Source organism: Carcharodon carcharias, chromosome 6, assembly GCF_017639515.1.
Source record: "Carcharodon carcharias isolate sCarCar2 chromosome 6, sCarCar2.pri, whole genome shotgun sequence".
In the NCBI taxonomy this organism is placed as follows: Eukaryota; Metazoa; Chordata; class Chondrichthyes; order Lamniformes; family Lamnidae; genus Carcharodon; species Carcharodon carcharias.
This window is the reverse complement of record NC_054472.1, coordinates 72,517,111-72,534,408: the sequence shown is the minus strand read 5'-3', so window position 1 is coordinate 72,534,408 and position 17,298 is coordinate 72,517,111. Positions and strand designations below refer to the sequence as shown.

The following is a 17,298-nucleotide window of genomic DNA, read 5'->3' as shown; positions in this document are numbered from 1 at the left end:
TCATGGTTCCACTTGTCATTGCTATATTATGCACTTACGCTGTGGAAGATTGCACATCTAACCAGCTTTTTGATAAATTCTGTTTAAGTTCATGTAGTGGAGTCAATCCTAGTTTCTTCTTTAACTCAGCAACGTGTCTTTCTTTAGCTGCAAGCACTTGAGAAAGTGTTTGGATTTCCTCCTCCACCTAAGATAAAACACAGGTGAAAGAGTTCAGCACATCAGAGCAAGACAGATAAAAGATTTTTTTTTAAATCACCATTTCTTCCTCCTTCTCCGCCTCGCGTTTCTTTTCTACCTGTTTTTTTTTTTAAAAAGAGCTTCCCAGACAGAAAATAGCAGGGAAGAAGAGAATTCCACTTCTATTAATATTAGTGAGTCAAGCACCACCTAGGGAATAGGATTTTAAAAAATTTCCATTCACCAAAAATGATGGGAATTCATTCCTTTATTCTGTCTATTTCAAATGGTCTTTCATAGAAAAAGGAATAGAATTTAGACGTTCCAGTGCAGGGTTGATGGGGGCAGGTGGGAGGATGAAGAGAAAGAGAGAAATGTAGAATACGTTCCCAGCACTCAAAGTGAGGTCCAAGGTGCTCCACACCTCATTTCAAATGGAGCCAGCGTAGCATCACAGCCTGCCAACAAGTTATAAATGATTAGGCTACAGCAATTCGGTGGTTGGTGTCATGGAGGCTTGAATGTTGGGTTCTAAGGAGAACTGCTGCTCCTTCTGGTACCACATTCAGGTAATCAGATACAAAACAAATACCTTCTAGGTTGCAGCTGTACCTAAGGTTTGGTTTCTGTGATGACACAGGCTGCCTCAGGATAAAACAATCTGGCAGTGGGAAAATCAAACAAGTTTGTGCGTGGGTAAAGGACAGCTGTTAATTTTCTTTTCCCAATATAGTGGGTGGAACACTTCAAGCCAATAACATCCATGTGTTTCCTCAGGACTATATTAGGAACGAAAGTGATTAGTTAGGAAAAATGGGCACTGTGTGGTGAGATTTACAGGCCATTGTTTAACCGTTTATTCAAATTTCAAGGTGTGGCTTTTAGGAGTTTTATAAAGATCTCTGCTGCTGGGCAATGCACCCGTCAATTTTTAAGCATTGCCACAAAGGATCCAATAGTTAGAAAAAACCTCTTAGAAACTACAATTGGACCTTTTATCACGAAAAGTGTGTCTAAATATTGGTTATGGCATTCTCCCAAAGCCGTCTCTTCCCAAATCAAAAGTTACTTAAAATCAAATAATTCAGATATTTTTAAGCTCTGGGTTCCTAATTATATGAGTTAGTTACAGTGCTTAAATCAAATTTGAAGATTTTCTCGCACCAGAAATCTATGATTACACTTTTATCTGTGAACATGAGTTAAGCATTTCTTTAAAGATTCAGGTTTTTGATCATTTGTTTGTTTACATGCATCATGCCTGAGGTATTTTGGGTTGGGGGTAGGGGTGGAATTTGCCCAGGCCCTTGGAGGCAAGGGACCTGGAAAAGTTGGAGAATAAAAGGCAGTTTCCTTGTGCTTTCCACAGGGGTGATTGTGTGATTTGTTGGCAAGCCGCTGGCAGCATTGGGAAGGCAATTGAACTTGCTAATTAAAGTAATTACCAGCTATTTTTCCAGAACAATGGCTTTTTACCAGCAGCACACAGAATCCAAAGTGGGCAGAATTTTATGGCCTGTTGTGGCAGGGGTGGGGCTGTAAAACGTGCAGAGCCGAAGTCCATCGACTTTGGCAGGACCAGAAGATCCCGCCAGTGGGAGGGGCCATAAAACTCCGCCCAATGTCTGGAACTTAACTCAGGGGAGTTAAGTGCACAGTGGGAAGTCATTGAGGCCTGAAACGGACAGACTCAGTACTGTAAAGGGGGAAAGTGGCAAGGCTGATATCAACCATAGGCAGAGATAGGAATAGCTCATTGAGAACGCAACAACTGATAATGGTCGGGGGGAAAGAAAAAATACTTGCATTTATATAGTGCTTTTCATGACCACCAGACATCTCAAAATGCTTTACAGCCAGTGAAGTACTTTTGAAGTGTAATCCCTGTTGTCATGTAGGAAGTGCGGCAGCCAATTTACACAAAACAAGCTCCCAAAAACAGTAATGTGATAATGACCAGAAAATGTTTTGAGATGCTGATTGAAGGATAAATGTTGACCAGGGCACCAGGGATAACCCCCTTAATCTTCTTCAAACATCTCGTCAGAAAACCAACATCTCAGGCAGTGCAGCGCTCCCTCAGTACTATATTGGGAATGTTAACTGTGACTTTTAAGCTCAAGTTCTGGAATGGAACTTGAATACTGAACCTTGTGACTCAGGTCAGTGTGAAATTACTGTGGCTTCCTACAGCATAATCTGCTAACTCAGTTACCAGACCCTTGTGTATTTGATGCTTGAGAGTCAGGAGTTCCACCTGACCATGGCTGAAGCTATCCTTAGTGGTCCAATGAGGACTGCCCACAACTGTCTCTGTCTCCATCACCTGCTCCTGCTCATAAGACATCATGCTCATCGTGTGCCACCCATTCTATTCGCACATGAGATTCTCACAATGTCAGTGTATCTGCACCAGTGCAGGATGTGCATGATTCATATGATGGTGTACCCTCAGTGCTGATCGTCCACAGAGATCTGCACTGCTTCCTCACGCCACTGCAGCTACACCTCTGGCATTGCCTCTGAGGGGGGATAGAGAAATTTTCAATTACTGAAATCCCACAAGCTATTGCTTTCAGGCCATCACACATTGCTGAGCTTAAAATAGCCATTTATAAACGCAAAAGCACCACTGAGGAAGCTGATCAGATCCAACTGCATGATTACAACAACAACAACTTTTTACATCCATTCTTTGCTGCGCCCCCGTCTCCCTTGACGACAGCCTGGTTGCTGCCATCCTGCCTCTTCCATTAATGTCAGTAGTGCCTATCCCAGGAATTATGAAGTCTCTTCTCCAGCAATGAGAAAGTGTCAGAAATATGAGGGGGGCAGCATATGGGTCATATAGGTGCAGTGATATTTGATGGATTTCACTATGGAATGGGGTGCGCAAGGTCACCACATTAGAGCTGAATAGGAGTGCTGACTGCATATATAAAGGTTCATGAAGGGAACCATCCTTTCAGTCTTCCTGTGCATAAACTCAACATCATCCAGGACAAAACAACCTATTTGATCGACACCCCATCCAATGCTTTAAACATTCAGGCGAGACAGTCAGCTAATTGCAGGGTATTCCCCCTGCTAGCCCTGAAAACGATATTGAAGCACTTCTTGCAAGTATCCATGCCCTGTTGACAACACCTCAGCTATTTCCAACCATGTCTGCTTGGTCATGCTGGCTGGCCTCCTTCCATCCTCTAGAAATAACTCTTACCTCCATGCTCTCACCACCTGAATCATAACATCCCGGGAGGTTTTGGTAAAGCTGTGAGTAGCCCTTCCCCATCTGGAAGATATGTACTGCGCAGGTCATTGCTGAAAATCACCTCAGCTCTCTCAATACAATCAGTGTGAAGACTGCTGGCAGCCCTCTAAATCTTGTGCACTCAGGTGTGCTGCCGACTTGATATCCTGCCCTCCATCACCTCTGGTGCCCTCAGAGGTGGGTTGTTAATTGGATGCTTCCCAGAAGATTGGGTCTTAAGTTCCACCAATCAAAAAAGATTTCCAATCTGCAAATGGTCCCAATAACTGGAAGGCAGCAAAATTATGCCCCTTGTGTCGAGGATTAGCAATCAACCTTTTTTTAAAAACATTCTTTCATGGAATGCGAGCATTGTTGGCAAGGCTAGCATTTGTTGCCTACCCTAATTGTCCTCATGAAGGTAGTGGTAAACCACCTTCTTGAACCACTGCAGTCCATCTGACACAGGTACACCCTATTGAACAAGGTTTAGCGAGTTGTTGCATTGCATCAGGTATATGGTACACACTGCTGTCTCTGTGCATTGGTGGTGGAGGGACTGAATGTTTTAGCATTGGATGGGGTGCCAATCAAAGGGGTTGCTTCATCCTGGGGATTGTCAATATTGTGTTGGAGCTGAACTCACTAAGTAAGTGGAGGAGTATTCCATCACAGGCCTGAATTGTGTCTTGTACATGATGGACAGGCTTTGAGAAGACAGGAGGAAGTTACACGTCACAGAATTCCCAGCCTCTGATCTGTCCTTGTAGCCACAGTATTTGTACAGCTTGTCCAGTTCAGTTTCTGGTCAATTGGAACCCCCAGGATGTTGATATTGTGTGATTCAGCAAAGGTAAAGCCACTGATTGTCAAGGGAAGATGGTTAGATTCTCTGTTGTTGGAGATGATCATTGCCTGGCATTTGTCTGATGCGAACGTTACTTACCACTTTTCAGGCCAAGCCTGAATGTTGTCCAGGTTTTGCTGCACATGGACACAGGCTGCTTCATTACCTGAAGAGTTGCGAATGGTATTGAACACTGTGCAATCATCAATGAATACCCCCACTTCTATGGCAAGAAAATCATTAATAAAGCAGTTGAAGATGGTTGGACCTAGGACATTACCTTGAGGAACTCCTATGTCAATGTCCTGGGATCAAGGTGATTGGTCTCCAACAACTACAGCTTTCTTCCTTTGTGCTAGGTGTGGCTCCAACCAGTGGAGAGTTTTCTCCTCGATTCCCATTGACTTCACTTTTGCTAGGGGTCCTCAGTACTACACTCAGTCAAATGCTACCTTGATGTCAAAGGCATCGCCTCACCTCTGGCACTGTTTGGACTAAAACTGTAATGAGGTCAGGAGCCAAGTGGCCATGGGAGAACCCAAAGTAAGCATCAGTGAGCCTAAATATCTATGCTCCTCCAATTCTGGCTTCTTGTACATTGAGCTTGTTTCACTAGTGGGAGCCTTGCCTTCAGTTTCATCACCCTAAGCTTGAAACTTCCCCCTTAAATTTCTCGGTTTCACTTTTCTCCTTTAAGATGTTCCTTAGAACCTACTTTTACCAAGCTTTTGATCACCAGTTGCAATATCTCTTTATGCAGCTGTCAACATTTGTTTGATAATGCTTCTGTGAAGCACCTTGGGATCCTTTAAAACATCAAAAGCATGATATAAAAGCAAGTTGATATTTGTGGATAGGGCCTAAGTGGGCAACTTTCCACATCGTAGATGCCAGTATCAAAGATGCACTAGAATAATTTGACTGACTGTGATATTGTCAGAATCCATAACCTTCACTATGTCCAGTGCACCCAGTCACTTACTGTTAGGTGCAAAGAACCAAAGAGTTTGGACACTGGCACCTATGATGTTGGGGATCTCAGGAGGGAGCATAGAGGGATTGTTCAGTTAACACATCTGGCTGAAAATATTTTCAAACAATCCAGCCTCTTTTCTTGTACTGATGTTCTAGGCTCTGCCATAGTTGAATGCTGTTAGTTGCTCGGCTGTCCATATTTATTGTCGACTGGGATGTAGAAGTGCTGCAGAACTTTGCATTGATTTGTTGGTTACCGGACCACTTAGCTTAGTCTACAGATTTCTGTTTTCTTTGTTCAGCATGGAGTTTTAGTTTCACTAGGTTGGTTTATCATTCTAAGACAAAACTTCTAATGTTTCTGGCACACCCCTCCACTCTGAACCAGGTCTGTGCTATTGGTCTTGGTAGCGATAGAGGACAACAGGATATTCCAGGCTATGGCATTCGACTAATGATATACAATTGTGCTTTACCACCTCATTGACTAGTTTGGCTGCTGTGTCCTTTGAACTTCTGTGATACTATTGAGCCAGATTTAGGTTCCCCACCCATACAGAGTATATTTTATGTCTATGGTTCCCTAAAGTGGTGTTCAACATGGCAGATGCTGATTTACAGGAGGATTTTTTTTTGGCTTTGTTTGACTACATGGGGTCAAAGAGTTCATATTGAAGAATCAAAGGTCAATCCCACTCAACCCCCTCAAACAGGTCTACACTGCCAGTGTGGCAGGACATGCCCAAAAAAAAGCCATAGAGGGTATACAATAGATAAGATTAAGAGAATGACCCTCAGGGTTTTGCTTGACTCATACATGGAACAACCACCAACTTCGCCACCGGGTCTATTTGTTAAAAAGGACTTTGCACGTTTAGTAATATAAAATCTTGCCCTGATCCAATTCCTAGGTCATTGCTGATGGGTCCATCTGATATTTCTTTTACAGATATAGTCTATAGTGATTATCTGGAGTAGTCTGCTAGGCTACTTCAAAACAACATTACGGACTAAAATTGCCCCCTTCCTGAAGTTTGTCTACCCTGAGCACTCCTGGTGCTAGGTAGGTCTACATATAGCCTAACCAGCATTCCTTAGGAGCTGCCAAAAATATCATTTAACAAAAATCATACTGTAAATGGAACCGAAGACCAATGCTGGCCACAACTCAATCCTCTCCAAAATCATCAACACAGGGGTCACTGCTGGCATGCAGCAACCAGAAATTCAAATATGATTCATCAGTGAGCAGTCATTCTATGTAAATGAGGCCCAAGCACCATTATTGGCTTTGCCTCAAACTCACAATCCAGCACAGGGATCATTTGCTGCTCCGAGAAGCAATTTCTGGGCCTATGAGCCAGCCCATATTGTGGGGCTGACACAGAATAATACTTAGCCAATTGACTCAGCCGACAAAGTATTGAAACACACTTTTTAAAAGTCCATTTCTCGTACTTGGACTTCTGGATGAAACAATCCTCGTCAGCCTTACAGAAATATTGTACATAAATGACAAATTTTTAGTACAGATCTCCAGTTGCATCTAAAAACAGGAAAATGCTCTCCAAACAGCCAAAGTCGACTGAAGTCCATGTTTATCAAGCAATGCCAAAACCCAAAAGCAAATTAATTGATCTTTTATCCACATGGGTGAACTTGCTGGGCACAAATGGATGCAACAAGGAACACACTTCAAAATATGAACAATAAAGTACTTTGGGACACTGAAAAAATGAAAGGCACTATACAAGAGCAAGATAACCATTCCTCATTGGAGAAACCTGCCTGTCCATTAGTATTATGTACAAACTTTGAATGTTGATGGGTCAACCAGTGTTCACACATCTTTTTGCCTAACATTTTTGCAATGTATAATTTAATAGCCATCAACAAAACTTCCACCTTTAAATGGACTTTCAAACCAACCAGGTATGGATCCCACAACTGCTCCCTCAAAATACAGTAATCAAGAAAACAAAAAGTGCTTCCATTTTAATTCTATATATTTCAGAAGTGTGGGATATAAAACAGAAACATTTGTCCTTGGCTACAGTTTTGTGTTGTATCAAATGCTAGGCTACCAATGTCACTCTTAAGTACGATTCAGTGCTGAATGATTCTGCAGCCAAGAATCATCAACAGGTAGTGCACAAGAGATATATAGTTGGCTGTTAAAGTAAACAATTCACAACAAATGCACAAGGCTTCTGTATTAAACCAGTACCTCATGCCTTTGCTGTTGATTCTTTTCCTCCAGATATTACTGCTACCATGATGATAATGGTATTGATATTACTATATCTACAAACCGTGACACCCAAGCCCAAATTCTCTTGCTGAATATGGGCCAGCTGATGGTCCATCTCTGGTCTTCATTCTTTGTTCAGCCTCTAACCATTGAAGGTCTTGCTGTCCACTGTTCAGTATCTGTCTCCTTTGCTTCTAAGGTAGTCTAGGTTTATTATTCAAATAGCTTGCTCAAAACTTCAGCTTTTTAAAAAACTAAAAATGACATCACATCGATCTGTTCTTCTAAGAAACATATTCCGTTTATTTAATAGTTTGCTCCAAAATCTATATTTTCTTGCAAGATTTTTTTTTATAAGCAGAATCATCCAGCATTTACTGTTTTTATTCACAGAATTCTAGGGACACCTTATTTTCAATGCAGGTGATTAATGCCCTCTAAATCTTACCTTCTTTGTGACAGTGGCAACTTACCCACTCAGCAACTATTCATACACCACGACAGAATCTAAATGTAAAGTTTGGGCGGGGATGCAAGTGGCAAAACCACTGTATTTCATCACTACTATGGTCTTATACATGAATGTTCCAGACTAAGCCCCATTTTAGATCTTATCTAAACTAACAAAGTACCTACTACACAGCTTTATAGATAAAGCTCACAAAAGGATAACCATATTTTCTTGGAGTACACTGTAGATCTAAAATTAAATGAGAATACACATGACAAAAAGGAAAAACAAGGAAAGATTTTTTACAATTTGCAGAGATGGAGGTAATTTGACAAAATCCAAACAATATAAACCATCCAAACACTTGAAGGGGTGCTGGCGGTGAATAAACTTTCAATACATATTCTTCAGCTCCCAGATTGGTCACTCTTACTTTGGTAAGTTCATTTGTCAGCTCTTCTCGCTCATCATCTGTCATTCCACCTCCAAGATCAGCAGTTGCAATTGCATCTTCTCCTACTTCAGGTGCTGGATCACTTTGTAGCAAACCTGCAATAAAGAACAGAAGCATCACTCCTGAAAGCCAGTTGGTCAAGGAAGAAACCAGGGCCAGCCTTTCCGTGGGGTAGATTTATTCAGAGTGAAATATTACAGGTTTACATATCCTCACTCCAATCGACTCCTGTGTCAATCTGTGTTTCTTTATATGTGCTCAAGTAACCATTCAATCAATGCCCTCCACCTGTATTAATTGAGATTAAGTACATACAATTAACACATTGTACAATTATTTGTACTGCTTTATTATCTGTTTCCTCTGGTACTATAGGTTTAATGTTAAACATGCACGCACACACACAGTTCTGCATTAATATTGAGATCAGTTAAATCTTAACCCAAAGGGTGCAGCTTAAAGGAATACTCCTGTAATAAGTATATATTAATTTAGAAATTCTAGTCTCTATTTGAAGTCACGCATTGCTAAAACTTAAGTATCAGTTTATGCACAAAATTCTAACTTTTTGTGTGAAGTTATTCGGATGAAAATTTACAGCAGCAAGAAAATAAACTTCCCAGTTAGCTTCATGTCAGTGCATTTTGACAGACAATAATGCAAGATTGAGAGGTTACTCACCCGCCCCCCCCACCCATTTTTTGAACAGTGATGTAGCATTTGCAACTGTCCAGTCCTCTGGCAAACACTTCTATTTCCAAGGAGGACTGAAAGATCATGGTTACAACCTCTGCTATTTCCACACTTGATTCCCTCAGGAATCTAGGACGCACTGCACACAGAATAGAGAATTCTCTACTTTGCATGCTGTTAACCAGCCTGGATTCTTTATTTTTATCCTATCCAATTTCTCTAGAACTTCCTCCTTTACTGTGATATTGGCAGCATCCTCCTCTTCTGTGAAGACAGATGCAAAGAATACATTTAGTACATCAGCCTTGCCCCCTGCCTCCGCATGAAGGTCCCCAATTGCTCTCACCCTCCCTTTGACTATTCATACATTTATAAAAAGGCCTTTATATTCCCTTCTATGTTACTTTTGAAACTTTTCCATAGAATCTTTACCCCTTCATAATTCCTTATTTCTCCCTTGCACCTTCTGCATTCTACTTCATCACATTAGGAATCTGACATTTATCTTAAGCTTACTTTTTTTGTTTCATTTACTCTCTATATAGTTAGTCATTAAGCAAGCTCTAGCTTGGGATGCCCTTCCAATTAAGGTGTCTAGTCTATAACTGAACAACTCTTTCATTAAATGCTTTCTATCGTTCATCTACTGTTTTATCTGCCAATCTGCTTCCAATCCAGCTGGGCCTGATCCTTTTTCAGCCCACTGAAATTAGCCCTCTTCCAACGGAATATCTTCTTCTCGACTTGTTCCTTGTCCCTTTCCATAAGGACTCGGAACTTAAGACACAAACAATTAGATTCACAGCAGAGGTGCGTTGCTGTCATGATTCAAGATTTCCTGACCATTTCTTATCCCCATGGAAAGTAGTGCAGCTGAGGTAACTGAGTGAAGGCTTAGAGTTTGGTGAGAGGGGGAGTTTGGTGAAGTTTGTCTGGGGGGGGTTTGCGGTGGTGAAAGGTGGTGTTTGTTTCCTTTTTCTATCTTTCTCACCCTGTAGGAATTGGTTCTTACTGTACTGCAAAGGAACTAGCTGGTTGGAGTGTATCTGATAAATGGGTAAGGTCTATTTTATCCCTAAGGTTCAAAATAGTACACAAATTGGTGATAACATTAAAATAGCAACATAAATAAGCAATTAAATAATTAATTATGTTAAGATGGCAGGGCAGGTGATGTGTCAAGACCACAGCAGATGGGAGATCCTTGATAACACTGGTGATCCAAGGCAAACACATCTGTGAGTGTTTGCGGCTTGAAGAGCTTCAGCTCAGAGTCATTGAGCTGCAGACTCTATGACATATCAGGGAAGGGGAAAGTTACCTGGACGCTTTGTACCAGAGGCACACCACTTAGGATAGGGTCTTCTGATTTGGTCAGTGGTCAGGGACAGGAGGATGCGACTGTGAGTGAGGCAGATAAGGGGACCCAGCCTCTGCAATTGTCCAATAGGTTTGAGGTTCTCTCAGCTTGTTTGGATGAACAAACTGACCATGGTATCATGGTACAGGAAACCATTCTGTATTCAAGTGGGGGGAGCAAAAAGGAACAAAGCAGTAGTAGGGAACAATATAGTGAAGGGGATTAACACTGTTCTCGGTGGCAAAGCGCTAGAGTCCAGGTGGCTGTGTTGCCTGCCCAGTGCCAGGGTTCGGGACATCTGCTCAGGGCTGGAGAGAAACTTGCAGTGGGAGCGTGGTCCATGTAGGTACCAATGACATAGGTAGAACTAGGAAAGAGGTTCTGCGTAGAGTGTGAGAGGAGCTAGACACTGAATTGAAAAGCAGAACCTCAAAAGGTATTAATCTCTGGATTATTACCTGAGCTGCATGCAAATTAGTATAGGGTACATCAAATTAGAGAGATGAATACGTGGTTCAAAGACTGGTGTGGGAGAAGTGGATTCCAGTTTGTGGGACACTGGCACCAGTACTGGGGAAAGTGGGGGCTGTACCATTGGGACGGTCTACACCTTAACCAGGCTGGGATCAGTGTTCTTGTGAACCGCATAATTAGGGAAGTAGAGAGGGTTTTAAACTAGACAGTGGGGGTAAAGGATCAAACGTGGAAGATCAAAGAGTAGAAATAAGGTAAGAGAAGAAAATAGTAATATGGGAAATGAGGGTCAAAGAATGGCAGGAAGGCACAGAGGAAAGAAACCCAAGAACGCATAAAGAATCAAGACTAGATGTCACAAAGATAACAAAAAGACTAAAGGCCCTGTATCTGAATGCACGTAACATTCATAACAAAATAAATGAATTGATAGCACACATTGAAGTAAATAAATATGATCTGATAGCCGTTAAGGAGACCTGGCTGCAGGATGACAAGGTTTGGGTTCTGAATATTGAGGGGTAAGTTACCTTTAAGAAGAATAGGAAGCTGGGTAAAGGTGGAGGGGTAGCACTGTTAATCAAGAATGGCATTTATGCAATAGTTAGAGATGACCTTGGTTCAAGATGTAAAACCATTTTTGATGGAGATGAGGAATAGTAGGGGAAATAAGTCACTAGTGGGAGTGGTTTACTAGCCCCCGAACTGTAACCACAATGTAGGACAAAGTATATATGAAGAAATATTGTGTGCTTGTGATAAAGGGACAACAATAATCATGGGTGACTGGAAAAATTAGATTGGCAGTAGTAGCCTGGATGAGGAGTTCATAGAATGCTTTTGAGATAGCTAATTAGAGCAGCACGTTCTGGAACCAACCGGAGAGGTTAGATTAAATTTGGTATTGTGTAATGTGACAGGATTATTTAACGACCCAAGTGAAGGCACCCTTAGGTAGCAGTGACCACAATATATGATTGAATTTTACATCCAGTTTGAAAGGAAGAAGAATGGATCTAAGGCTAGTATTTTAAACTTAAATAAGGGCAACTACATGGAGACGAAAGCTGAGCTAGCTAAAGTGAACTGGTATACTAAGCTAGGGGATAGATCACTAGAGAAGAAATGGCAGACATTTAAGGGGATATTTTGGAATACTCAGAATATTTATATCCCTACTATAAAGAAAAATTCTAACGGGAGGTCCTACCATTCATGGTTAACGAAAGAAGTTAAGGAAAGCATCAAATTTAAGGAAAAAGTATATAACTGTGCAAAGGTAAGTAATACATCAGATGATTGGTCAGAATACAAAGAATGGCAGAGAATGACTAAAAGGTAAATCAGGAGGAAGATATTAGAGAATGAGGGAAAGCTAGCGAGAAATGTAAAAATGGATAGCAAGAGTATTTGGACAGGTATGTGGACAGGAAAAGGGTAGGTAAAGTGAGTGTAGGTCCTTTAAACAGTAAGAATGGGGAGTTAATAAATATTAAGGAAATATTTTGCTTCTGTCTTCACTACTTATGCTTCACCCTGTCTTCAGGGGGAGGTGATGTGGTATTGTCACTGGACTAGTAATCCAGAGACCCAGGGTAATACTCTGGGGACCCAGGTTCGAAACCCACCACAGCAGATGGTGAAATTTGAAATCAATAAAAATCTGGAATTAAAATTCTAATGACGACCATTGTCGATTGTTGTTCACTAATGTCCTTACGGAAGGAAATCTACCATCCTTACCTGGTCTGGCTGATATGTGACTCTTAAAAGCCACTCAGTTGAAACAAACCAAATTCACAATGAAACCCATCAACCTGGGCATCGGAAACAACAACAGCAATCTCAGCCCTGTCGACCCTACAAAGTCCTCCTCACTAACATCTGGGGGTTTGTGCCAAAATTGAGAGAACTATCAAGCAAAAGCCTGACAGTCATCCTCATGGGATCATACCTTACAGAAAATGTGCCAGACATCATCATCATCCCCATCATCCCTGTCCCACCAGCAGGACAGGCCCAGCAGAGGTGGCGGCAGTGTTGTATACAGGAGGGAGGAAGTTGGGAGTCCTCAACATTGATTCTGGGGACAAGGAAACAAGGAAAGGACAAGCAAGGAAACCTCCTGCTCATTACTACATACCACCCTCCCTCAAGTCCTCCATCTTGAACACCACTTAGAGGAAGCACTGAGGATGGCAAGGGCACAGAATGTACTCTGGGTGGGGGACCTCAATGTCCATCATCAAGAGTGGCTCGGTCGCACCACCACTGACCAACATAATCCCAGAAATCAGCCTACAGAACCTTCTCTGAACTGCTCCCAATGCAAACATATCCCTCCTTAAGGCAGCCAATATACACAGGACTCCAAGTACAGTCTCATCAAAGAGCGCAGCAATAGCAAGACTACTCGACTCTTATACTCCATCAGCCTTGCAATAAAGGCCAACATTCCATTTGCCTTCTTAATTACCTACATGCTAACTTTATGATTCACGAATGAGGACACCCAGATCCCTCTGTATTTTAGCATTCTGCAGTCTGCTTCCATTTAAATAATATTCTGCTTTTCTATTCTTTCTGCCACATTTTGTCACATTATACTCCATCCGTCAAATTTTTGCACACTCACTTAATCTATCTATATTCCTCTGCAGACTCTTTGTAACCTCCTTTCAACTTGCTTTCCTATCATCATCAGCAAGTTTGGCTACAATAGTCGGTCCTTACCCAAGTCCTTAATATAGATCATAAATAGTTGAGACCCCAGCAATGATCCCTGCAGTACTCTACTAGTTACAGTTTGCCAACCTGAGATCCATTTATCATGAGCTTCCTGTTAGTTAGCCAATCCTCTATCCATGCTAACAGATTGCCCCAACACCATGAGCTCTTATCTTGTGCAGTAACCACCTTATCAAATGCCTTTTGGAAATCCAAATACATTACATCTATTGGTTCCCTTTATCCACCTGCCTGTTACAGCCTCAAAGAACTCGTTTGTCAAACATGATTTCCCTTTGACAAAATCATGTTGGCGCTGCCTGATTGAATTATGAATTTCTAAATATCCTGCTACTAATTCCTTAATGAATTCTAGCATTTTCTCAATGACAGATGTTAAACTAATTGCCTATAGTATCCTGCTTTCTGTCTCCCTCTTTTTTTAAACAGTGATATTGGAGTTGCAGATTTCCTGAGACCTTTTCAGAATCTAAGGAAATTTGGAAGACTACAATCAATGCAGCTGCTATCACTGCAGCCATTTCTTTTAAGACGCTAGGATGCTGGCCATCAGGTCCAGGGGATTGTCAGCCTTTAGTCCCATTAGTTTTCCTAGTACTTTTTCTCTTAAAAATAGTGATCCTCCCTCCCTTTTGTTACTCGATTTTCTACTATTCTTGGGATGCTTTGTGTATTCTATTGTAAAGACTGATACAAAATACTTGTTCAAAGTCTCTGTCATTTCTTTCTTTCCCATCAATAATTCCTAAGTCTCACCCTCTAAAAAGGACCAACATTCACTGTCACTACTCTTTTCCTATACTTGTAGGAAGCTTTTATTGTCTATTTTTATATTTCTTGCTAGTGTTCTCTCATACTTGAATTTCTCCTTCTTATTTTTTAGTGATACTTTGCTAGTTTCGAAAATATTCCAGATCTTCTGGCCTATCACTAATCTACGCAGCAGTGTATATCTTGTTCAATTTGATACCATCCTTAGCTTCCTTAGTTATAAGAGGTGCAACCTTTTTGTGGCATCTTTCTGTCAATGGAATATATCTTTGCTGAGAGTTATGAAATATCTCAAATGTCTGCCACTGCTTCTCTACCATCTTACAAGTTAGCCTATTTCCCCATTCCACTTTAGCCAACCTTTTTTTTCCCTTGTAATTGCCTTTAAGTTTAAGACAGTGATTTAACACCCCTTTATCTACCCTATTAATTACATGAAACTCTAACAAATTTGTCAAACACTTATTTCCATTTCAAAACCACATTGACTTATTCTGAGCATACTATGATTTTCTAAGTACACTGTTTAGACTTCTTTTATTAATAGATCCAGCGTTTTCCTGACGACTAATGTCCGGTTAACTGGTCTGCAGTTCCCTGTTTACACTCTCCCTCCTTTCTTGAATAGCAGTGTCACATTTACCAACTTCCAATCTGTTGGGACTGTTCTAGAATCTAGGGAATTTTGGAAAAATCATTACCAGAGCATCCACCATCTCTCTGCAGCTACCTCTTTTAGAACCACAGGATGTAGGACATCAGCTTTCAGTCCCGTAAGTTTCTCAATGCATTTCTCTGCTAATATTAGTTACTCTAGGTTCTTCACTCTTACTAGCCCTTTGGTTATCCTCTACTTCTGGAATGCAATTAGCGTCTTCCACCGTGCAAACAAACACACAAACATTTATTCACCATCTCTCCCATTTCTTCATTCCCCATGGGCAGAATTATTCCTTCATCGGGCGGGCACGCACCCGACATGAATGGGAGTAAAATAGTGCATGATGATGTTGGGCGAGTGTCCCGACGTCATTGCACACACGTGATATTTCGCTTGGCAGGTGCGCGTGCAAAGTGGCAGCGCACCCGCCAACAATTAAGAGGCCTATTAAGGTCTTTAATCAATTAATTAAATTGAATTTTTCGCTGCCCGTCCAACCGGCTTTTGATTTTTTGTGAAACCTCCACAGATAAGGTTTTGACCAATGGTTAAAAAACTATAAACTTTTAAAATTAATTTTAACACGTCCTTGTTTATGTGACAGAGTCACGAGGGGTCATATTTCCCTTATTTTTCAACTCTTCATTTGTAATGTTAAAAATCTGCAGCTGTGTTTTCAGGGAGCTTTCACTGAGCGCACCCCCGCACATGTGCACACTTCAGTGCTTGCGCTCCTCCTGCCTCCACCCCAGCAGCACTGTGGCTCTGAGCATGAAATCGCAGCTGGAGCCCAATCGCGGGCAGTGGTCAGTTTCGCGGCCGCTCCCAGGCCCAAAGTAAAAATCCTGCCCCATGATAATTTCTCCCCTCTCTGCCACTAAGGGGCCTATGTTTACTTTAGCTGCTCTTCTCTTTTTCACATACTTGTAAATCTAAAACCTCAGCGAGAAGAAACACACAAACTTGTACACATGGATCAAATAGCCCATGTATCAGTCAAAGGATTCATTCAATTAAGTGCTAATAACCTGGCAGGATGAATTACCGCAACAGATAAAGGACAGAGATTATACGAATATGAATATTACATCGAGAATGTGCACTTCACCAATCTAAGAGATGGCAATGCAAAACTATACTCCCAAAACTGCACCAAGAGTAAAAAAAATCAAGGTCACACTTCCTGCCCATAAACCTCATTTCTTGGTGTTATGATAATTGACATACTTTTCAGCCAACATTTACCACTCTCTGATTAGCAAATCGCAATCATGAAGAATCGAGACAGAGTAGATAAGGAGAAACTATTCCCAATGGTAGAAGGGTTGAGAATCAGAGGACACCAATTTAAGGTAACAAAAACAGAATTACCTGGAAAAACTCAGCAGGTCTGGCAGCTTTGACGGAGAAGAGTTGACCTCATGACCCTAAGGTGATTGGCAAAAGAATCAACAGTGACATGAGGAAAAACTTCTTTTTAAAACACTAAGTGATTAGAATTTGGAATGGACTACCTGAGAGTGTGGTGGAGGCAGATTCAAATCATGGATTTTTAAAAAAATTTATTCATCCACGGGGTGTGGGCTTCGCTGGCTGGGCCAGCATTTATTGACCATCCCTAGTTGTCTTTGAGAAGGTGGTGGTGAGCTGGCTTCTTGAACTGCTGAAGTCCATTTGGTGTAGGTGCACCCACAGTGCTGTTAGGAAGGGAGTTCCAAGATTTTGACCCAGCAACAGTGAAGGAATGGTGATATATTTCTATTTCAGGATTGTGAGGGTCTTGGAGGCAACTTCCAGGTGGTGGTGTTCCAATCTATCTGCTGCCCTTGTCCTTCTAGATGATAGTGGTCGTGGGTTTCGAAGGTGCTGTTGAAGGAGCCTCGGTGAATTCCTACAATGCATCTTGTAGATGGTACACACTACTGCTACTGTGTTTTGGTGGTGGAGGGAATGAATGTTTGTGGATGTGGAGCCAACCAAGCAGGCTGCTTTGTCCTGTACAGTGTCAAGCTTTCTGAGTTTTGTGGGAGCTGCACTCATCCAGGCAAATGGGAACTGTTCCATCACACTCCTGACTTGTGCCTTGCAGATGGTGGACAGGCATTGGGGAATCAGGAAGTGAGTTACTGGTCGTATGATTCCTAGCCTTTGACCTGCTCTTGTGCCCCACAGAACTCATTTCT

At 41.6% G+C, this 17,298-nt stretch overlaps 1 protein-coding gene across 4 annotated transcripts in view; it reads right to left on the bottom strand.

The window, feature by feature from the left end:
* tpd52 (tumor protein D52) overlaps positions 1–17,298 on the bottom strand; it is a 272,226-nt gene that overhangs the window by 202,960 nt on the left and 51,968 nt on the right. For all 4 annotated transcript variants that reach the window (XR_005943327.1, XM_041190035.1, XM_041190034.1 and 1 more), the window contains 2 exons: positions 8,388–8,503; positions 39–187 (listed from right to left, as the gene is read on the bottom strand). Coding sequence is in view for 3 of the 4 variants with exons in the window: in XM_041190035.1 (XP_041045969.1) it covers positions 39–187; positions 8,388–8,503 (265 nt within the window). In the remaining variant the exon portion in view is untranslated. The remainder of the gene's footprint in view (positions 1–38; positions 188–8,387; positions 8,504–17,298) is intronic.